The 23,221-nt window shown below is 44.9% G+C and overlaps 2 protein-coding genes across 4 annotated transcripts in view; both read left to right on the top strand.

Moving 5' to 3' along the window:
• LOC119143680 overlaps positions 1–2,517 on the top strand; it is a 65,589-nt gene extending 63,072 nt beyond the window's left edge. For all 3 annotated transcript variants that reach the window (XM_037378193.1, XM_037378186.1, XM_037378239.1), the window contains one exon: positions 538–2,517. In XM_037378193.1, coding sequence (XP_037234090.1) covers positions 538–612 — 75 coding nt within the window. In that variant the 3' untranslated portion in view covers positions 613–2,517. The remainder of the gene's footprint in view (positions 1–537) is intronic.
• A 4,114-nt stretch (positions 2,518–6,631) lies between these two features.
• Positions 6,632–11,036, top strand: LRAT (lecithin retinol acyltransferase). The gene is made up of 2 exons (XM_037378175.1): positions 6,632–7,187; positions 7,701–11,036. The coding sequence occupies exons 1-2, from the start codon at positions 6,648–6,650 to the stop codon at positions 7,851–7,853; spliced, it is 693 nt and encodes a 230-aa protein (XP_037234072.1). The 5' UTR covers positions 6,632–6,647; the 3' UTR covers positions 7,854–11,036.
• Positions 11,037–23,221: the final 12,185 nt, after the last annotated feature.

Here is a 23,221-nt window from a genome sequence, read left to right as displayed (position 1 = left end):
GATCCCATAATGTGGCAATGCTGTGGCTACGGCAGAGCACAGTTCTGCCAGCATAGGGTGACAAATGCTTATGTGTACAAATAATCTCAGCGTGGTCAGGAGGACTGTTCACAAAACAAGGTCATGCTATGTATGAATCGGCTAGCAGAACTGACCCCAAATAAATTGATTTTAGCACTAGGTAAGAAGTAAATTGAAGAAACTATTCAATCTGTTCAGGTTGAGATGCTTGAAAACTAAACTGTACATTGTTTTCCTACGTCATTACATTTATTCACAAGTGAGGAAGCCAAATAAATGAACAGGGTAAATATAACTCTGGATAACTTACAATCCAGGGCTTGATATAAAATTCACCCAAAATGTGTCTATGTAAGTATATGTTGAGATAAATACTCATAAAACTTAAAAAACACACTGCATTCTTACACTGATTATAGGAAAAATGCCTTATGAACCCATTTATAAAACTTATTTTACAAAGGTGGTATATTTAGATGGCAAACTGTAATGTTGATTTGGGTGTTTTTCTTACAGGGCAAAGCACTTGGACAGATGCTGTTGGATTTCCAGATTAAAAATGTTCCCGATTTAAAATCCCTGATAGAGTAACAGGTGTTTAATACATATGCTTTTAACACTGAGTGGTATAAAAACACGTTATAAACAAGAACGGGCTTCTTGAGTGAGATATATTTTAGTGTGGGGTTGGTTGTTGGGGGTTTTTTTAAGTCAAAGAGTAGCAATTAGTGACAGTTATCTCTCAGAGGCTTAGCTATATGGCACAGATTAGAAAATGTTTTGAGTAATACCAGACTAATGGCTTTGTCTGTGACTGATAACATTTCCTGTGTGGATAATACATTGGATGAAGAATTAATTTATTTCCTGTAAAATAGAATTAATCACATTGCAACATAACATTTAATTATGAGACGAGATAATCTTTGGTCCAAGATGGAAATTGTCTCCTGTTCAGTCCGTCTCGCTTTCCCTTCTCTCAATCTTTATTGGAAAATTAAATGGACCAGCGTCGTTGAGCTCGTGGCAGCTGCGTTTGTCCTGCACGCAGAGTGTGTCTGGGCAACCTGCTGTGCATCGTGGCGGAGTCAGCACCGTCTGGTACTGGGTGACAGCCTTCCCCAGCGGGCAGTAAGGAAAAGTTGGCGTTGTTACTGTTCCAGAGTGACTGGTAGTAAATGCTGACCTTTGGTGGTAATCCACCGAGCTTCTAGCACTTTGCCCAATTAAAGGCAGGCTTTATTATTACAGCTCCTAACATCTCTTACTGATTAATCTATCAGTTTCAATTTACAACTTTCAACTGATAGATTAATCAGTAAGAGATTGCAGATCTCTGTGGGAATAAATCTGGAGAGGAGGAGAGTGCAGTGAGCTAGTCCGCCTGCTCGTGCTCTCTCGTGGTGGTGCATTCCTGGCAGGGAGGCGGTGCGCCTGGTGGTGGAGGGATACCTCGTTTTGTTTCAGGGCTGTTAAGTCCTCGTTTGCTGCAGCAGAGTTCCACCTGGATTGAATTCTGGACTGTCATTTGCATTGCCCTTCCCACAGAAGGGTCCACAAACTTTCCACAGAAAGGTCTGTCTCCTGCTGCAAAGGAATACCCTGTTTGAACGCAGCGTGCTCCATCCCTTTCCGGATTGCGCCATCACCTCCCCGGCTCCCCTCCTGCACAACATGACTGGCATGTTCAAATTCGGGTACTCCTGAACCTCTTGACCTGATTAGGCAGAAACTTAAAAATCTGTATCATACCTCCTGGGACAACATTGTGGTGGAAATTCTGGCCCAATGACTAACTGTATTTCTTCTGCAGAAGCCGTAGAAATATTACTCCACAGGTTCAGGCATTTTATATTCCCAAGCTAATATTTTCATTTATTTTGGGGGGACTGTATTAATTGTTTAGTGCTGACAAAATGAGACTACTCATATCAGATAAAATCAGGAAAATGAGTATTTTTTTGTCACCAAAATTGTTAGTTGTTCCTAAATCTCAATCTGTGCTATCACTACTATTAATTTGCTAGTCTCTTGCTTGCTAATGAGGACTATAAAGTTAATTGTTCCCACCTTTTCTGTGGTTTTGCTCATTTGAATGGAAGGTATCGTAAGTGAACACTTTACCCATCTAAGTATATTACTCTCTTAGCGAGTCCTAAGTGCTGTGTATACAGCATGATTCAGTCTAGTTGTAAAAAATGAGTCATTACTTCATTGCAGAAAAATAACTTAACTTCAAAGGGAAAATGGCATGCTGGCTTTATTATGTTTACAGTTATTGATTGTTAGAAAACTCTTGTTAATAACTTGGAAGCCTGTTAGTTTAGCAAGACACAGAGGTATTGAAAGGAAACAAAGTGGGAGACCCAAGTAGCAAACCTACAAGGATAAAAAGGCTACAGTAAATATTTGCAGTTCACTCGATAAGCTGTTTAAGTGACTGTAACTGTGTATACAATTATTTTTGAATAAAAGTGAACATTTATGAAGTATAAATTTGCTTTAGTCATTGATGTTGTTTCTTTGACTGGAGGAGAGCAATACTTAGTTCAAAGGTTCTTTGATTTGGGGTTGTTTCACTTGCCTGCAGTTTCATGCATTGTCTTGCTGGTCCCCTTCTTCCTTCAGATTTTGTCTGTTCAGTCCCCAGTCTTTGTTAAATACAAAAACTGAAGAAGTAAATGATACTATTTTCTAGAGAGCTGGTCATTTACAGCTCTACAAAGGAAGCTGTAATTTGCTGAGAAGAATGGTACAGTGTTCAGATGGATTGGGTATGGCAATACAAAGGCGTTATTTCTCTCTGGAGTTGCCCTTTTGGATGCTGTGAAACCATCCTTCAAACAGGCTTTCTGTCCATTATGCGGTTCAGCGTACCAGCTGAAACCAAGTGGTACTGCTTTTCAGATACTTTTCTCACAAATTACAGCCTGTAAAAATCCCTATCCAAAGATTTTATTCTCCTTGACCTCCTTAACAGGTTTTGAATTCATGAACCTGTACTGCTGGAAGCGGTCGCAGCTGACCTGAAAGCTTGGTAAAGCTGCATTTGTTTCTTAATGTACAGTAGAGGTTGAGTAATTGAGAGAGCTTTGGTAAAACATAAATTGTACTTGAAGGTGAGCGTGTATGCAGTCAGCGCTGGTTTAACTTCAATTTAAAAAAAAAAAAAAAAAGGCATTTTGGCATTTTGCCTGCTTGTTAAACCAGGGCTGTTCCTCCTGCGGGCAAGAATTTAAGCTTCCAGTTGCCTTTCTTTCCCCGATTTGTGTTAGCTGTGTGGGCAGGATGGAAGTAGTAGTGCCTAGTGTAAGAAATAAGGTTCCATCTAATATACAAGTTTCGGTGTAATGGAAACTGGCTCACACCTCTTGCCTGGGAAGTTTTTGTGCTTGTGGCTCATCTGCATTGCAAAACAAGGGCTGCGTTCTCTTACCTGTCACAGCCTCCTTGCCACAGCTCACCTAACTCTCAAAAACAAATAGTTTTATCATTAAATTATTCTATAGCAGCTAGAAGTCCAAAAAAAATACTTTGTCAGTGTTTGTTGTTTAATATTTCAAAGTAATTTTCCCACTGAAATTTGTGTGTTAAAGGTACAAAAGTTATTATGCAGAAGCGATCCAAGATAAAGGATGTGCCAGAGTGCTCGAGGCATAGAGCATATTCTCAGTTTAGCCATCTTCCATGAAGCCATTTTTCCACTAAAATACAGGGGTGATTTTCCCCTTTAGAGGAGAGGAAAAATAATTGTAAGTATACCTTTTAAATTTTGTTTTGCATCATGGCCCTTTGAAAGTTAAATAGGAGTGCTGCCCTTAACATGTTAAAAGCAGGAAATGCCGGGTGCAGGTTGTCTTTCTAGAATATGGAAGGCTTCATGCAGCAATTACTTTGCTATGTTGTGTGAAGTGTTCTGCAGACAGCAGCGCTTGCAACAGTTGCAAGGTGGTGGCTGAGCATTACCTGGGTGGATTTCACCTGCTGCAGCCGGGTGCCTGTTTTGGCTGGGGGCGCAAAGCAGTTTCCCAGACCTGCCTGCTGTGTAATGCAGTTGGGGTTGTTCCGTTGGGGAGGGAGGGGGGAGGCTCGTGGGTGCCTCAGGTACGAGGAAATTGCACTGCAGAAATGTCGCACCTCTGCCCTGACTTCTTTGAAACCCTCCCATGGAGTAAGACTTCGTGACTATTCATCTTCAGTTTCATCCTGGTTTCCTTTTCGGATTTACCTGAAATGGACCCTGGTGATTTTGGGATTAAAGCTAACTAGCATTAAGGAAGCAAACAAAGGATGCCTCCAAGTAAACCATTCTGCTGGGAAATGGCTGTTTCTACCAGGGCGTTCGGCTGAGTTCCTCAGCCTTCCTTCGGGCAGGAGAGAGAAACCTGCACTGTGGGACATGAAGCGTCTCTAACACCTATTTCAACAGGGACCATCCAGACGCTCCCTTGGCAGCTTTGGGAAGGGTCTGGGGGTGGGGGGTGGGGGTGGGGTGGGGGGAAGCTCTGAAGATGGCAGCACAGGGCAGAACCAGGGCTTGCCCTTGCAGGAGGGAGATGGAAACCTTACTGTGCCAGGACTCAGTGGAGTCTTTGGTAACCTCCCAGCAGTGACACAATGCTCCAGCTCTGGACCAGGTGCTGTGGCTGTCACCAGACAGGTGAGACCCTTTATCCCGAGGAGGGAGTTTAATATTTTTTCCCCCCCCGTCCATTAAAAATAACGTACTAGTTAAAAATGAGAAAAGCTCCCCCTCCTCTCCCTGTTTTTATTTACTAGTAGCAAAAGCTTCAAACCTTCTAAATCCATTTAAATGTGGATTTGAAAATATGCTGGTTTAATTATGTAATTGCGTGGGGGTGGTGGCTAATTCACAGGTTCGTACCAGCATCACAAACCACATCTATAAGGTATTTTCTCTTTTGTAAGTGATCCCATTTGAAGGGGGGTGGGGGGGGGGGTGGGAAAGCTTGAGAGGACTAAGCCTCTGTTGCATAAAAATTTGGCTGAGACTCTCCAAAGAAAATCCCAAATGCCTGATCGCTCTGGTCAGAAGTGTGTGATCTGACCACACGAGGTTATGGTATGGCCCTCTGTGCAGATGAAGCAAGGTGAGGATAATCTTCAGTTCCCCAGGAAGCTGGGCTGTGCTCCAGCAGGAGGAAGCAGGAGGGCAACGCCAGCCATCACTTTTTGCTGGCAAGCAGTGAGGTTACCCACTTGCCTGAAATATTTTCTTCACTGAGGAGTGGAAAACTGGCTTAGGGTCATTGATAAGCCTCATCTTTCCTGTGCAGAAGATCCTGCCTGGGCCTTGGTTCTGTATCCGTGGCGGTAGGAGGCTCTCACCTGCTGGATCATTCACATCCCCTTTGCCTTTCTATTCATACTAGAGCTGTTTCCCTGCTGGAAAGAAAAGGGATGGGGAATCTTTTTGCTTTTTTGCTCGTGTGACTAAAGAGGTTCTGCAGCTCGAGGACGGTCTAGGGATTTCATTCTTGACCCACAGGCTCTCAGGTTTAAAGTGACTAAGGAGAGGGGAAAAAACCTCGGTGTTCCAACACGGTTTGCCTGTGGAGAGGCGCCAAGCAGTTGCACGCCAGCGCTGCTCTCCCTGCTTTCCGGGTTTGTACCTGGCGCCGTGTTACAGTGAGCAGCCACAGCCTGCAGGAGGATGGCTGAGGCGAGCCGGCAGCTCCGGAGCCGGGGCTGGGGGAAGATGCTCTGACAAACTCACTCATCCCCCCGCGCACCCCGAGTCTCACCGAGGGCAGCGCTTGCCCCGCAGCTGGAGCCGGGGCCGGGCGGCGGGGGCTGGGGAAGGGATGTAGGCTCGGGGGGCGGCCGGGCCGCCCCTCCCGGGGCCCTGTCACCTCCCAGGTAAGATGAATGTCCCATCCATCATCCCGCAGTCCCCGAGGGGGCGGGAATTTGCTGGGCTACTGCAATTTAACTGGCCTCAGCCGGAGCGGCTTTGTTGAGCCGAGCGGGCTGCGCTGCTGCGGGCTCCGTTGCCAGGACCTGTCATTTACATACGGGATGAGCAGGGACAACTGCCTCGGGGATGCCTCCCGGCTTCTCCCGCTCTTTCTTTTCGGGCGAGTTACATTATAAAGGGGATCGCTGCCCCCCTCGGATGCCCGTTTTCCTCTGAGCCCCAGTGACACGGCTGCGCTCCCCTCTCCCACCGCCGGGCGACACCGCGGCAGCCCCCTGCCCTGCCTCCGAGCCTGTGTCCCTCCGTGTGTCCCCGTCCTGCCCCGTCCCCGCCCGCGGGCGCCCGCGGCCCCGCAGGTCCCATCGCCGGGAGAAGGAGGACGAATGGCCGCGGCGCCGGGAGCCGGTCGCACGAAGGGCTCCGGACGCGCTTTTTCCTGCCATCCCACCCGGGCAGCGCAGGGGGAGGCGGAGGGCAGCTGGCGGGGCCGGCCGGCCCCTGGGTGCGGGCTGCTCGGCCCGGGCCGCCGGCCGCCCCGCCATAAATCGCGGCGCTGCCCGGGGCGGGCGCTGCCGCTCGCCGCAGCCGGTGGGCTGGCCCGGGCCGCCCCGCCCCGCCCCGCAGCCTAGAAAAGCGGGGCCGGGCGGCGGGCGCTGCTCGGCGGCAGCGAGGGCTCCCCCCGCCGACCATGAAGAACCCGGTGCCGCAGGCGGCCTCGCTGCTGCTGGAGAAGCTGCTGCTCCTCGTCCACGTCCGCCCGCTGCCGGCGGGCTCCGGCGGAGAACCGCCGCCGGCCCCCAGCTACTACGACACCAGCTGCTTCAAGCGGGGCGACCTGCTGGAGGTGCCCCGCACCCTCTTCGTCCACTTCGGCATCTACCTGGGCGAGAACCGCGTCGCCCACCTGATGCCCGACATCCTGCCCGTCCTCACCGGCGACCGGCGGCAGATCCAGCAGGTGGTGACCAACAAGCGGCTCATCCTGGGCGTCATCGCCAGGACGGCCAGCATCCGCGTGGACACGGTGGAGGACTTCGCCTACGGCGGCAGCATCCTGGTCAACCACATGGACCGGCTCTTCGAGGACCAGGTGCTGGCCAGCGAGGAGGCGGCGCGCCGGGCCGAGAAGCTGGTGGGCGCCACGGCCTACAGCTTGCTCTGGAACAACTGCGAGCACTTCGTCACCTACTGCCGCTACGGAGCCCCGGTCAGCTTCCAGACGGACAAGGTACGGCGCCGGGGAGCCCGGGAGCCGCTCCGCCGGGGGGGCGCGGGGCTGCCGGGAGGGGCGGTGGGCGGTGCCGGGGGCGGGGCTGCCCTTCCCGGGGGGCCCCGCTCCGCTCCCCGAAACGGGGTCAGCCGGCACCGCGCCCCCGGGGCCGCCGCCCGCCGGAGCTGACGGGCCCCCTGCCCGCAGCGGTGCGGAGCCGCTCGGGAGGGCGGGTGACCTGGCCTCCGCTGGCTTCCAGCGGCGAGAAGAGCGACGCTGAATTCGCGGGACGATTAACAGGCGCTTAAAAAGCAGCTCCGGAGCTACCGGAGCCCGCTGGAGCCGCGGCCGGTACCGGGGCCAAGCGGGGCCGTGAGCCAGCCCCACTCGCCCTGTGCTGCGCACTGGGGAGCCCGCTGAGGGCTGGGGTGCTCTGGAACGGAGGGACTGGGCAGCTCCAGCTTGCCCCGTTAGAGCTTTCCTCTTTAATCCTGATCTTTTGCTTTTTTTTTTTTTTCTTCCCCCCTCCAGTTCTGTGAGACTGTGAAGATGATTATTCGGGACCAGAGGAGTGTACTTGCTTCGGTGCTTGTGGGACTAGCATCAATAGTCTGCCTGGGTTTGGCACCCTCCACCACGCTCCCCACTATCTTCATTCCCTTCATTCTGTGGATGGCTGGCTAACGGCCTGCTCGGAAGCTCGCAGCCACTGTCTGTATATAGGATGTATGCTACTGTATTTATGAAAGCATCAGTGTCACGTAAAGTTTCTTAACCTTGTGTGCTGTTTTTAAATACAGCTTTGTCTAGAACGCAGTGCACAAGGCATAGCTTACTGTGTAAGCCGAATAATAGATTTCCTGAATCTCTGTTGGTACATTTTAACACACCTTGAAATCATGAAAAAGTAGGGTTGCGATGCAGTTCTGCTCCTTGCCATTAGCCATAAGTGATTCTGGTAATGCTTTCACATTCTTCAGTTTCTTGGTTGCATATCCAGGGGCCATAACTATTAATAAAAATGGATGGTGGTGTTCCACAAAGTGAAGGATGTGGAGAACAAACTACTTGCCTTTTCCTTAGATACAGCGTATATTCAGAAGTCACTGTCTTCATTCACTAGAATATCCATTAGTGGAGATACAAGTAAGTAAACTGCCTCGATTTGATAGCAAAGAAGAAAAAACAGCTCTAGGCTGGGTGCTGCGGGAACACATCTGGCCGGATCAGCTGTAGTCATTTCCCTTCTGGGAAGTTTTCACAAATCTCTCATTTGTATGACTTGTATAAACACTTGCTATGGTGTTGAACAACTTTTTAACTGGATTAGTGGTAAGGAAAGACAGCAATTCCTCAGCGTTTTCCTTGCTACTGGTAGTGGTTAGTATGGCTAATACAAATGGCTACAGAGGGGTTTTTTGAGATGCAGGAAGAAACAAGCTTGCTGTATGACAACTAGTGACATACAAATGTTGGAAGTTTCCAGCGTGCCAGGGCACATGGCAGGGAGGTGGAGGACAGATGCTCATTCTAGTTCCTGCCTTCCCTCAGCGCTGGGACCGATGTGGATGCCATAAAGCATCAGGGATCACTGGAGCAGTTTCTGTGCTGGCTGTATTGTCATTTTGGATATTGCCTTAAAACAACATGCTGTCACGTGAAAGATGACGTGTCTTTCTGCACTCGTCCCTTGTGAATAAGTATTCACTCGCCAGCAGTTGGTGCTAAAAACGTTTTCGTCTTCTGTTGAGGCCTTTCCATTTATCAATAACTTGTAAAGTTGGACTTGAAATCAAGTTCATCTAGCCAATTGTTTGAGCGCTAAAAACCTTTGCTATTTTTTTTCTTAGCAATGTCTTGATGTATGCAGAGAAATTGTTCAGCAGCTGGAATGCCTTGCCTGCGATACACGCACTTACACATTCACGCGCTATGCTTGCCTTCCTTTCTGGTCAGAGGCAAATACGGTGGTGTCTTCAGCGAGGACTTCTGTGAGTGGTGTTCAGTATCCCGTCATCAGCACTGCTACTGAAGCGGCCACTTTCCCTGGTTTTAGATTCGTTTAACCATGCTGTATAAACCCATCCTCCTTGCCCTAGACCTTACAGCTGCTTGAAGATTGGATTCTTGAACTGTCAGTCTATCTGGCCACTCTCTAATCATCTTCTTCTGGCTGCTCCACTCTAACCGACGAAGAATGTAAAGACTGGGGTGAAATTCCAGGCTGTTAGGAGACGGCAGCATGACTGCTGCTGCCATCAACCAAGGGAGGATTTCAGCCCAGCTTTCAGTACGCATTCAATCTGCAGCCCAGCTCCAAGCAGCTGGATATCAATTACTGCTGGATCCTTGCAAACAACTTCTGTTCCGCTTTCAAAGATTGCCATGTGTAGTGTAACTGTTTCTGGTAAACTTTTCAAATTAAGGTGTTTTTTAATTAACATGAATTGCTTTTTCATCGTGTATGTGTTAGTAATATTGACATAAATACTAGTGTGTTTTTTTTACTTGCTGTGTGTAAGGTATGAACTGTAGTCATTACTGTAATTATATAAATAGAATTTATTCATTTAAAAATGTCTACCGGTCTCTTGAAATGGAGTGTAATGCTATAGCATTACTCTTAACGTACCCCAGTAGGGCACTGAACAGTCCATTAACATGCAGTTACATGGTGTCTGATTACAGGTAGGCTTTTCTTTTCCCCTTTATTTACTTGGGATTTATAAGCATTCCAGTAATTCTTACAATTCACTTATGCAATAAACAACGGGGTCATGACCAGTATCCAAATCATAAGTGGGATTGTTGGAAGGCAGGGAAATGTTCCTGCTCCAGCTTCACTATCAAAGGACCAGTGCTCCTGCTTTGCTAATGCTATTGAGCAAGAAGAATCCAGATTAGACTGGGGGGGCTAAAGAGGGATTTTCATGGGTGTCCATGAAAGAAATGAAAGCAGTTCCTTGCAGACTTCCACCTCTATTAGTAGAATTTCCTTCAAAGAAAAAGTAAAGTTTTAACATTATGAAATACTATGAAATGGTCTAGAATGTCTCCTTGTATCCTTTCATCAAACAGAAGTAATAATATGGGCATAGGAACAGAAATTCAGCTGTGTGTTTGGGAGCTTTTTCCTACCAGCTCTAATTCTAGCAGAGATCTGGAAATTGTGTTAGAAGTCAGGCATGAGTCAAATTCGTCATACTCTGGGAGGAAAAACAAGGCTAGCAGGCATGAATTCTCATGTTCAGCTCAGCCGGTGGTGTTTGTGCTCTGAAATATTTTGGTCAATGTCAGCGTCAACTTTTTTTCTGTAATTACTTGAGTAAAAATAAGCACATGCCCTAGGTGGAGCATTGCATTTCAGACTTGAGCTCAACTGTGATGCTGTTGAAGTGAAGGAGCTAGTTATAATAAGAAAAACACAGAAAACTGTGGAGCGGTTCAGCTGTTTGGAAATGTGTGTGCTTAGAAGTGAAATTGTTCATTGGTAACTAAGTGATGGTGACGGGGAGTGTAAATCTAGAGTTGCAGCTCATTTTAGTAGTGGGGCTGTTTTGAAAAGCTGTGTGGTTAAACCAGAAGATGTAATGGAGGAGTATAACCATCACCCCTGTGCCACTGGGAAAGGCAAGTAGTGAAGACATCAAGTCAAAAAGATAGATGTTGCACTTCAGGCTTTCCAAAGAAAACAAAAATAAAATGATCATTCACAAGGCTTGAAATGTTTTTACAAACCCTGCATTTAAAAGGAAAAAAAAAAAGTTGCTAAATGAAGGCATTAGAACAGTGAGCTTTCTGTTTGTATTTATTTTAGCTCGGAACATAAATGATTACTCATTTTGTGGTGAACAGTCATCTGCTGCTTGATTTCACCTTTGGGTCCTCCTGTGCTGAAAGAGAATGCTACATATAAATACCATTGAGGCTTTTAATGAAAACAAAATCATAGCAATACTTGTTGAAAGTCTGAGGGGGTGGGGAAGAGCGCATTAAACTTGTGTGTGACTTGACATCGTCCAGACAGGTTTTAGAAAGCAAGCTGCAGCAACAAGAAATATTAGAACTGTGATCTCTAGAAATGATACGGGTTTGTATTATTTATTGCATGCTCTCACATTAAAGCAGCACATACCACTAAATGATACAGGCCTGTGTTAGACAGTCATTAGTTAGCATCTCCTTTATACGTGGAAACAAAAAAAGAAAATGTCTCAGGTGAGACTTCGGAGCCATTTGCTCCTTATGCTTTGTAATAGCTTAGGACCCAATTCCTCTGAGTGCTGAACTGTCATGAACGGGCTTACTGACGGGAGATGAAGATACAAAAGCTTAGCTTTGAGGCTCTGGTGTAGTGCATTGCACTGCTGTAAGCGTTGCAGAAATCCTTCTAAACACTGCGCTGGTAAAATAAAACTATCTCCTCTGCTGTAGGAACAGATCACTAAAAGGGTTTGAGGGATGTTTTTGGCATAATTTCTTACAAATCAATTGTGTGCTGTGTTTTGTGGCTTAGCTTTGCTTCCAAAGTCAAGGGAACATTTAGGATATGGTCCTGAGCACTCAGACTAGGGAGGAGCGGGGTGATCTTTAGGAGACTTAAATTAGAATTATGTTGATTGCAGTACTGCAGTTGTGTCTGTGACAAAACTGCTGGTTTGGTTACTGTTTCTGTGTCTCAGGGTAAAAAGCTTTCTGTAAGATGTTCTGTAGCTTTTTAATGTTTTCCCTGTTTTTATTAGGGAACTTTAGCCCTGTGGCCTTGTTTTAGTAGTTGCCTCTTCTCTATAGCATATCTGTGAATTGGAAAACAGTCGGCAGCTCTGTGAATGAACAATTTGAGGCTAATCAGCTGCATAGTCCCCTGCAACTACATCACGACACCTACAACTAGGTGCTTGGTCTGAACAAGGCCATGAAAGCGCAGGAGGCAGGTAATGTAGGTTTATTTTATTTGTGAGGGCAGGTCATACTGAGTGTGCTGAAGCACCAGTCAATGAAGGCAGAGGCGTGTGCCTGTGAAGACTCACGCTGCTTAGCTGGGCACGCTGGGAACAGTGATGTCTCTGCTGTCCTGTCCCCAGCTGGAATTTAGTGGGATTGAGATGGGGTTGTATGTTAGGGCTGAGATTAAATGGATTAACTTGCCTTCCCTTAAATTGAGAGGTATGCCATCAATGCCACAGACTTTAATCTAATCTAGCAAAGAAAATGGGCTGTGGTCCATCTTCTGACTACACGGTGGTACACTGTGACTCAGATCCATATAGCTAACCTCCCTCACCACTACAGTGTAGCTTCACTTCTAGTAACTATAGGTAGTGCTCCCTGATCTGCCTTGTCCCAAGGCACACTCCAAGAGTGCACTAGTTACCAGGGGCTGCAACTGGCATCATGCAAAGAGCATCCATGCAAACATAGATGTGACCTTGTTTAGCTGATTAACCTGCCCAGAATTTTAAGGTAGACATCCCCATTTGTTACCTAAAACCTTGAGTCCCTTCCTGATCGAGCAGCACTTTGAATGGAAACAGCAATGCCGTTTTATAAAGAGTGCAAAAATGTGATGGTTACAGCATTTGTGGGGATCTGGGGGACCTGTTCCTAGGACCTTCTCAGTCCATCCTGCAGGAGACTTGCCAGACTTTGGACAAGGCTATGAGGTAGTTACCATTCACCTTTTCTAGTTTTATCTCATGGTTAGGACAGTGTTTACTGTTTTGTTTGGGATTTTTAAAATCAAGTTAGGCAACACCTTTGGCTTTGAATTAGAAAGAGAAAGTGGCTCTCCAGCCACTCGGTGTTGGAACAGGCTCTGTTCGGGCTCTGTGTATTTGCCCCCTCTAAGAGGGGTGTTGCTTCTTATGATCTATGGACCCCAGTGAGGTTTTGAGTGGGAACCAGATCCCTAGATACAGCCAGGAACTAAAAGTGCTGACTGGGACATTTCTGACTCTGACACAACAAAACCCGCAGCCATTCAGAGAACTTTCAGGTAAAAATAAGTGAGAAACTATCAGGTTAAATCAAAAGTTTGCTGCTTTGCTGCAGCATTGCTTTAGTTAAAGCACTTTTAGTTAAAGCAGCTACCTGCCATAACTGTTTCCTTTGGTTTCTTTCTTAAAATTCTTCCCTATTTCTGTAACTGGAACAGTAATTCGCTCTCTCTTTTCTGGCCAGCTGCAAGACTTGGTTAATATCTCCATAAGGTTGTGGGTTCCTTGCATTGGATGTATTTATTCATCAAATAAATGAAATCCATGGTTCCTTACCAGAAGGCAATTTCCCTGCCTGTGAAACCAGTTTTCTGTGAGGCTAAGGAGGTATGCTATTTAATATAATTAAGAATACACGCAAATGAAGGGTTATGCTCTGCTAAACTTGCCAAGCCACCTTATCTTCTGCTTCTGCATAGTTTAAGACCCGACTCAGATTTGCACCTGTGTTCCTTGCAGTTTCGCAGAAAATACCTGCACATTTCCAATTAGCACCGCACACAAACACGGGGAGGGGTGGGTCTGCTACTGCCCCACAGTAGGCAGAAGGTTAGTAACTAAATCTAACCAAAAGCGAAGAAATGGGGCGGTGAAGATAATGAGAGCCCTCCTGCACTCCTGGTGGAAAGATCAGAATTAGCTATTAAACGGAGTAACTTTTGCTATTTCTGTTTGTAGACGGGATCGGACATAGCTCCAAGTGGATGCTCAGGAGGAGGGAGGCACCTGGTTTCAACCATATTCATTTTGAGTCTGTCCAGACGATGCGGTAGTGCACTGTGTAAGCAGGCTGGAGCCAGCGATGACTCGGTTGCCTCCAGAACCAGCATAGCTGTGCAAACACAGAAGTGCGTTTAGCCCTCGGGGAAGAAGGCTGTTTGATTCAGCATCACACCATCCCAGCTCTGTCACGTTTGGGGCCTGAACAGGTAGCACCTCACGATCCTGTCCCGTTTTGCAGTCATACCAACCCGCCTGAAACAAGACCTCTAAATCATGCAGTTATGCCCCAGACAGTTTAAATTCCATCTCAAGCCTTGTTTTATTAATGGGTTACTTTACACAGGTTTCAGCTCTGTCAATTCCCGCGAAGTCTTTCTCGAAGTATCTAACCCTTCCCAAGCTTTGGAAGAGGAGCCTGAAGGCCTTGCTCAGGACTGAGAATTACCTCAGATGGGCAAGTATGTAAGGCTGCAATGCCTAAAGTATGTGTGAAGATGTAGCCTGTGATATCCAGTCATGTTGCCATGTCCCATTCCCCAGTCTTTCATCAAGCTCAGGACATGCACAAAACCCAGCTTCTCTGGAAATTCAAATGTGTAATGACATGTAATGTGACATGTCCTGGACAAAGAGGTGAAAGTTAACATCTCTTCATCCAGTATATCTGCCATTTAGCACTGACAATGGCATGGTAAAGACAGCTTTTTATTTTCCTTTAGGTAGTACTCCCAGTTTCTGACAGCAAGTAGGTTTGGTCATATTGTAGGTAAGAAAGAACAACTCTGTTGTACAAGTAACTATTTTAGAATGACGATTAGATCATATATTGACAGACAGGGTATAGACTGGGAATAACGTCTTTTCAAAAACTTGCCTGGAGAAAGCAGTAATTCTGCTTGGCCAGTGAACTGAAATTCCAGTGAGGAACGGAGCGTTTCTATTTCTGATGTCTTTGAGCAATTCCAGTAACTCTAGTAGTTAAAGCACTGAGAATTGCACAGGCAGTAGACCTGATGTATAGTCATGAAATTTGTTTCAAAATTATAATGAGGTTTTTATGACTTGCAAAGAGGTTTTTTTTTAACAAGCGAACTGAAAACCCAAGACAGTTACAGAAATTACTTTTCCTCTGTAACTTTCTAGTTTGCATTTTTCAGTTTGGGGAATGTTTGTATTAAAAGCTCTCTAACAGATAGTACTCAGTCCTGCAATTAAATACAAATTTGTGCTTGCAACAACAAGTCTCTTCTTATGGGAAGGACGCTGGATTTGTGACATTAATTGTGAGCTCACTGTATAATTAAGCAGGAAGGGAACATGGGATGTGAGCAAGACATCTGTTTATATAAAGACCATTTGATCCTAAGAAAAAGAATAGTAAGAGAAGTTACTTTAAAATAAAAAAAAAAATCACTTTACTAGCACTGTGTATTTTAAAATTACCCCATTAGGACAGGTTGTCAGTGATTCACTAGGTCTGCCACTACATAGTACATAGTGCTCCAGGCTCCTTTATTACAACAGCATCACTGAGTATGTTTCTTCCAGCTAAAATCATCAGGAGCTTTGTCCTTGTCTTCACAGAGAGCAAGATTAAGTATGAAGTTTTCCTACCCATTCCCTGACCTCCCCAAAATCTTGTACCTGTGGAAATTTAATAACGATGTTCAGAAATGAACCCCCAGTGACTATGAACTTCACACTGAATTACGATCTGAAGAATCTTACAGGTCATAAACTGTGCAGGTTTTTTTGTTGTAGTTTTTCAAATCTATTCAGACAGCTGCCTATGGTTGCTTTTGTGCTGCCACTAGTGTTTCTGCCTAGTTTTTTTTACTGGTCTAGGCAATGTACTCTTCAGCTGGCTTCTGAGGTATTTTTCTGTGAGCACAACTAGTGCCATTAATCTTTAGGAAAACTGGACTCTCAATCCAGAGCTGCAGCAAGACAACCAGACACCGTTAACAATTTAACTACCTCTGAGATCCTTGAGCTTATAGATGAGGGCCAAATTTTTCAGCATCACAGGGACACAGGAATGAACTTGGCAATATCTGAAGGTCAGTTTAGCCCTGTATCATTCTCCACTGGTGAGCAACAGTGAGTGCTTGTGGACAGGCTATGGGTGCAGACAGTCTTGATACTGTCTCAAAAATTTCCGTAAGCAACAATTCACAAACTTCCAGCTTTAAAGCTTGCATTCATTTCATCATGTTTAATACTCTTATGCTCTGTGAACTTGCTTACTCCTTTTTTAGTTTATCTGTCTGGTCTCCAAAAGGTTTTATGGCAAGATTAATTACAACATATGAAGAAGCACTTTATTTTAAATTGGCTGCCTGATGACTACCTTAGCTGTTCCTCCCCTTCTTGTACTACAGGGAACAATGATTATTTTGTATTCATTTTTTTCCACTTACAGTCTTACAACTCAGATATTCCTGATGTGGAAGTCAAAGTCTTTGCCGTTTCCATAAATGTGTATTCAAATTCTTTAGAAAGCAGCTCATTTGGCACCATCCTTCTAGGACCATGGCTGTCTTCAGAAATTTATTACACATTACACCTCTCAGTCCAATAATGCCATCCTGGAGTTTCTTTAGACTTGAATACACCCAGCCTTGTTAATCTGTTACTTTGATTTTACTCATCTGTCCTAAAATGCCTTTTATTGATCCCTCAGTTTAGTACTAATATGAAGCTCTATTACCTGTAAAAAAGAACCAGCTTACTCTGAAAACTTCTCTATCACTTTTGTGTTGAGTATCACTACAAAAAACTGTTTTTTTTCCTATAGCCTAATTCTTCAAAAGGCCCATTCTATATCATCTGCCAGTTCTCCCTCTGCCAAACGCCGGGCTTCTGAAATACTTTACTAAGTTGTTTGTTGTTTGCTTTTTTTTAATTATTAGCTTTTATGTTAGCAACGTGATCCACTGATTCTGTTTTAGCCTGGTTCCTTGGGCTTTCTACGTAACTAGCTTATGCAGAGCGCTTGTACTCCTTGTTAGGGTAAGAGATCTGCTTTTTGAAGGGTGACACTTCTGCTGAGCCTTTGCCGTTGCTTGCCCCAGCTCGACTCCTGCTGGGCTGAAGGAGGAGCAAGGCAAGCAGCATCTCCCCAGTGCGCAGTGTGGCCACCAGCGTTGAAAAATCCCAACTCGACCACCAGCTGGCCAGGGTGTGGGCAGTGCTGCAGCACCTCGCGGAGTTGGCAATCCTTGTTTTAAGAGGACATACTCCCACCTAGTGGCTTTCTTACGTTCAGGAAAATGCACTGGCTGCAGCAAAACGGGAGGTTAGCTAAACTTGCATTTAAAGAACAGCTAGGTCAGCAGCTCTTTATTAAAGTCGACGTAACTGCTCAGTAGGTTTAGAAATGCTGATCTTTAATTTCTGTTTCACTGTTGTAACATCTAACCAGAAATCACAAAGGAACAGTTAATCTGTGTTACACCAATTTTGTTTCTAGTTGCCCACAATGTAGTGGTTCTTGGTTTAGTTTTTCATTGCGGTTTTGGTTGTGTCACTAGGTTTTGTAGGAAAGACAAGAGCTAGATACAGAAAAGCATTTAAAAATCTTTCAGTTAAAACCGTCAAAGGTAAGTCATGGGATTCTATGTGTGTACAAGATACAAATATATATAAATATGTGTATATATATGTAAGTGAAAGAAATCCACAGAAACACCTTATATAGCTTCAGACTTAAATAGTGTCTCCAAGCATAGCACTATATGCTTAAAGCCTGAGGAAAAATGTAAAGTAAAATCACACAGAAGCATCTTAAGTTGTTTAACTATAATTGGCATTGACAGTCCAGAGTTTCCTGACTTAAAAGCTAGTTAGCAGCTCACAGCAGCTGGATTATAAATTAAAAGGATGTGAGCTTGAAAATCAATGTCTTTTAGGTTTCTCAGAATAAGCTGGAATTCAAAGCCAAGTATGCACAGCCTGAAGAAAGAGGGGCTTCTTTCCACTTTTCAAACTACAGTTAAGGTATTTTAAATATTTGAATTTAGGAAAAGTAAAAATCTTGTTCTCCACTGTTGCACTCAATGTAATTTGTTTCCAGAATAATTAAATATTCAGAAGGTAATGTGATATAAAAATTTTATAGTCTCCCTGGTAAACTTCCAGTTAATGCCTAGATCAGATCAGGTATGACCAGAGACTTTGCAGTTTGATGTCTGATGCCTGTTTGGTTCCATTGCTGAAACACGCTCTAAGATTTTCACAGAAGCTACCATAAATTCAAGTATTTTCTGACAATATTTGCAGAGAAAAAAAAACCCAAAACTTTACAGTGACTGAGAGGGGACTGTCTCCAATCTTTCTGAGCCCTCAGATGAGGACTGAGACACTAGCGGTGCGACGAAAAGGTGCTTCACATTCTTGTGGAAAGAAAACTTTGGTTTCAAGGTTGTTGGGGCTGTAGCCACTTTCAGAAGCACTAAAAATACCAAACCTCTTTAACTGGTGCTGTACAGCCATGTGGAGGATATACTACCATTTTAGAATTCATTTAAGTTGCCTGCCTAAAAAGCAGATGAGAAAGCATTCTGTAATGGTGGAGCATCAAAAGGCTGCAGGGCAGGATTCTCCATCTCCCTCGGCCCTTCCATCCTTCCCTCCATCTCCCTCGGCCCTTCCATCCTTCCCTCCCTCCTATTTCCTGACATTTACCTCTTCTTCCCCTTGCAGCGTTACTGTTTTCATCAGTTCCCATCTGCTCCTTCCCTCTGGGGGTTAGCTGTATTGCCAGAAACCAGCCGGTTTGTTCAGCGATTAAAGGTATGGCTTTGTCACACAGGGTCCAGGTTTAGAGTGAGATGGCGGGCTGGAGCATCTCTGCTACGAAGATGAAGACGGGCTGAGAGAGCTGGGGGGGTCAGCCTGGAGGAGAAGGCTCCAGGGAGACCTTCTAGCAGCTGCCAGTGCCTGAAGGGGCTACAGGAAAGCTGGGGAGGGACGTTGTACAGGGGCCTGCAGTGATGGGACAAGGGGGAGCGGCTTTAAACTGAAAGAGAGGAGATTTAGGTTAGATATTAGGAAAAAATTCTTTCTGTGAGGGTGGTGAGGCACTGGCACAGGTTGCCCAGAGCAGCTGTGGCTGCCCCATCCCTGGCAGTGCTCAAGGCCAGGCTGGATGGGGCTGGGAGCAACCTGGTCTGGTGGAAGGTGTCCCTGCCCATGGCGGGGGGGGGGTGGGTGGGTGGAACTAGATGTTCTTTAGGGTTCTTTCCAGTTCAAACCATTCCACAATTCCATGAGATACGGAGGAAGAGCAGCAAACAATAGTTCTGGAAGTAGTAAGAGGAAAAACAAAGAGATTTTATACATTTTATGTGCATTTTACATCACTCTGCAGTCAACGCCATTGGCTTAAAGTTTATTTAATTCAATTTACATCAGTGAAATTGTTGATGCCCATGTTAGTGAAGGCAGAACATGCTTCAGTATCCATTTTTTCATATTCATTGCATATCTGCATGTTAAAATCATGTGGCATGTGTGTCTTGAAGTGGTTTACAAAAAAGGGAAAACAATTCTATATTATGTTTTCTCTAAAATTAATATTCTGTTCCCCCAAATGCTTGTTCCAGCAATATCAGATTTTGTAATTTTATAATTAAAAAACATTCCAAGTCTTTTAGGGCAGAAAGCTGAATGATGAGAAACAGCACCTTTCAAGAAAAAAGACCCTTTAGGCACTAGGGTGCCTTGTCAGGAGGATCCTACTTAACAGCCATTGCAGCTACTTGATAAAATGAAACCCAAAATGAAGTCTTTCTAGACAGCTTACTATAGTTAGATTTACAATCATATTATGTCTAGGTTTTCTACAGAGACCTTTGTCTAAACTTCAAAGAATGTCTGCTTCCTTTTAAAGTATTTCCACCACCTACATATCAAACCTGTCAGAGTGGAGAAATACTACATACCCTCTTTTCCTGCTCCAGGCCATAGTAAAATTTACACTGATAAAAAAAAAGTTTATGCTTCTATTAAAGCATATTACAACTGCAGTAATAGCCCACTCCAGGAATATATATGCTGGGGCTTGCTAGCATTCCAATGAAACAGAAGTTAAAAAACATCAAGGACTTCTGTGTTACAGCTACCTAAAATAACTTGAAAGGAAAAGAAAAGCAACTGTCTGGTGCAGTCCTATAAAATAAAATGTGCAAGAAAAAGACCTCTTTCACATCTTCAAATTTAGCCAAAGGAATAAATGTCATAATCTTGGCAGGACTCTGCCCTCATTCCTCATCCATCAGAGCTGGGACAGTTTCAAAAAGACATTCGTGAGGAAACTAACTTAGTGTTAATAGGAACAGTATAAAGCTTCAGGGCAAATAGCATATTATTTGCAATTTAAAGTAATTTTCTAATCAGAATTTGTGCCAAGTGCTTTTTGTAAAGCATGCTGTAATGCTTGTAAAATAATCCTGAAATAAGTTTCTGTTCATTGGGGTTAAAAGTTAAACATCAATGTACTAAGGTACTGATTCAATAAAGCAGTAAAAAACTAAACACTCTGATAAATAACAAACATTGTTCTGGGCCTGGCCTTTCTTCCCATCCTTTTGTTTATCTTCAGTAAAAAATCAGCAAATTAAAATATGGCATAAATTTGGATAAGTGGTACTCATACATGTATGGAGAAAGAGAAATTACAACTGTGAGAAACTGTCCCTTTGCTGTGAATGGCTGTCACTCTTAGAAAAGGGAATTAAAATGTTAATTGTCCTTCTCCTGCCTTCTCCAACTGATGGCTACTGATAAATGGGCCAGACGCGTCTTTTGAATGCACAATGCAATCAAGTACTGTGTGGGCAAAAGGGAAAGAAATTAAAATAAGGTGGAATTCCCTGGGGGCAGCGCCTATCTGGAGGATGAGAGAGACAGTTTATTCCCTACAACTGTTTTCTGATTTGACAGAATTACACACTGTTAAAAGTAACTAAACCTAACTTTTTACAATAGGAGATTGACTGAAGGGCTTGCTTGGTGAGGATTCTGCTCCTAATACGAAGAAAAGCAGCACTTCAGGGTGCTGGAGTAAATAACTTGTTTGATTTAGCCGTGAGCTTTCAGGTGTGCAAACTCTTTTTTGAAGACCTTAAGTTATCAGATATACTGCTTGATTTAACAAAAACATGGTACTCCCATGTAAATTTTGTCTTAGAAAATAAATAAAAATATTCCATGCAGATTTCATCGTTGAGTCACAGCAAAATCCAAAACAAATACAGGTCAGAAACAGTTGTTCTTACGAAAAACTAATTATACTGAACAATCAGACTGTCAGAGAGAAAAAAAACAGCTAGTACCTGTGGGCAAGGGGGTAGTGAGAACTCTGATACCCAATTAGCATGTGGGGAACAAGGGGAAAAAAAGGATCACTAATTTCTTTTAGAGAGGCAGGTGTCAGCAAGAAAGTCTTTAGTCCCTATGACTTTGATGTTTGATAAGAGATTATAATGTAGACATTGAATACTTTTAGGTTATTTTGCTTTTCTCTTTGATTCATGTCATAAACTGAAAAACGTGGTGGCAATTTTGTAGGTTTTCCTTGAGACGTTCTGCTGTGAAGTGCTGGAACAGGTCAACATTTCCAGCTGCCCAGCTCCTCTGTCCTAGAACAGCAGTTGTCGTACTCCAGCGGTAAGTAAGTGGTAACCCATGCAGTAAGATGTCACTTAGATGAAATACAAAGAAAATGCTGAGGAGTTGCGGGGTCGGTGGGGTTTTTTTTGGTTTTGGGGTGGTTTTTTTGTTTGTTTGGGGTTTTTTTCTTTCTTTTTTTTTCCTCCCCGTTTTCATTCAGAAGAGGTTGTCTGCATTCTTTCATTACTTCCCACCAACAATAACAACTGAGACATACAGAGTTTTCTGCCAGGGACCGAGCAGTCTCCAAGGTAACAGGGACACTAAGCTGCAGTCAAAGTGCCCCAAACTTTATTTAACTTAATATACCCCAAATTCGTTCCTATTAGAGGTTTTGTGGCCCATTTAAATGTGGTCAAAAAACAAGCAGACACCTGAAATCTTGAAGGCAATAGCTTTGGTACATCAGCTGTTCAGAACTTTTAAATGGAGGCACATCATTTGTAAAATATGATTAGTGTATCGCGCCATTATTAGTAAGAGGATAATAAGCTTTATCTTTGAAAAATAAGCAGACTCAAATAGGTAAATGGGTAATATGATGTAACAAATTTATGGCAGTATGTATTTAAAACTAGATTGGCAAAAGCTCTGGAACATACTCATAATGAAGATGAATTTGCATGTCCCGAAGTTAAAATTCCTGGGGTCCTCTGCCTTATTAATAGTTAAGCATTTAAATGTTAGGAAAGGGGAGGGGGAAGGAGTCGTTAGTGAAATTATTTTGGCTTTGGGAGACTTTCATTTGCTAGATGAAGAAAACATGCCAGAGGTTCCTAAGAACAAATTGAAGAACTCACAAACAAACTCATACTCTTTATTGACCTGGGTGTATCCGATGTGTGCCCATCAGTGCCACAGTGTGCCTGCACAGCTGTGACCCCTGAGGAGTTTTAATGGGGAGTTCAAGAGCAGCACTGAACCTGCAAGGCCTCCAGCCCCACTGGCTTGAGAAGTGTCGGTAGCCCTTAAGCTAATTAGCTTTGTTTGCAAGAGACCGAAGTATTAATTAAAAAAAATAGGGATTGAAACCAGACTTATTTCACTTCAGTATTACTGGTCGACATGGACCTGCACAACACTAAATGCCTCCTAAAGCACAAGGGCACACCAGCACCCAAACACACCTTTTAAAAGCAGGTTTAAACCAAAAGAGACACCGGGTAACAGCCAAGTTAACCAAGGCTGAACAACTCCCCTCTCGGGATGGAGGGAGGGAGGGGTGAGGCGGCTCCCCTCACGCCGGGGCTCCCCTCAGGCGGCTGACCCGCCTTCAGGCGGTCACGCGACGCCCAACCGTCTTCCGCGGGCGCCGGCCGCACCCTCCTCGTTTAACGGTCGCCTGTTTTAAAAGAGCTCGCGTGCCGGGCATCGCCCTTTGCCTTGTTTTGATTGGCTGCTGTCGCCTCTCAATTATACCCGTGCCCACCCTGGCTGCCTGCTGATTGGCTAGGCGGGCGCAGAGCGAGGGAAAGCCGTGGCGGCGGGGCAGCGGGTGAGGTGCCTGGCGGCGGCGGCGGCGGCGGGGGGGCGGGGGGGCAGGCTGTGTCCTGCCGCGCGCTCGGCCGGTGAGGCGTGGGGCTCGCAGCGGGGCGGCGGGTGTCGTGCCGCGGCCTCGCCTCCTTGGGGACAGCGGCGGCTTCGGGCTCTCGCTGTGCT

Source organism: Falco rusticolus, chromosome 1 (assembly GCF_015220075.1).
Source record: "Falco rusticolus isolate bFalRus1 chromosome 1, bFalRus1.pri, whole genome shotgun sequence".
NCBI lineage: Eukaryota > Metazoa > Chordata > Aves > Falconiformes > Falconidae > Falco > Falco rusticolus.
This window is presented reverse-complemented; position numbering and strand designations above follow the sequence as displayed.

Coding starts and splice junctions, on each gene's coding strand:
- LRAT (XM_037378175.1), top strand. CDS start 6,648: ATGAAGAACCCGGTGCCGCAGGCGGCCTCGCTGCTGCTGGAGAAGCTG. Junction 7,188..7,700: donor TCAGCTTCCAGACGGACAAG/GTACGGCGCCGG, acceptor TCCCCCCTCCAG/TTCTGTGAGACTGTGAAGAT.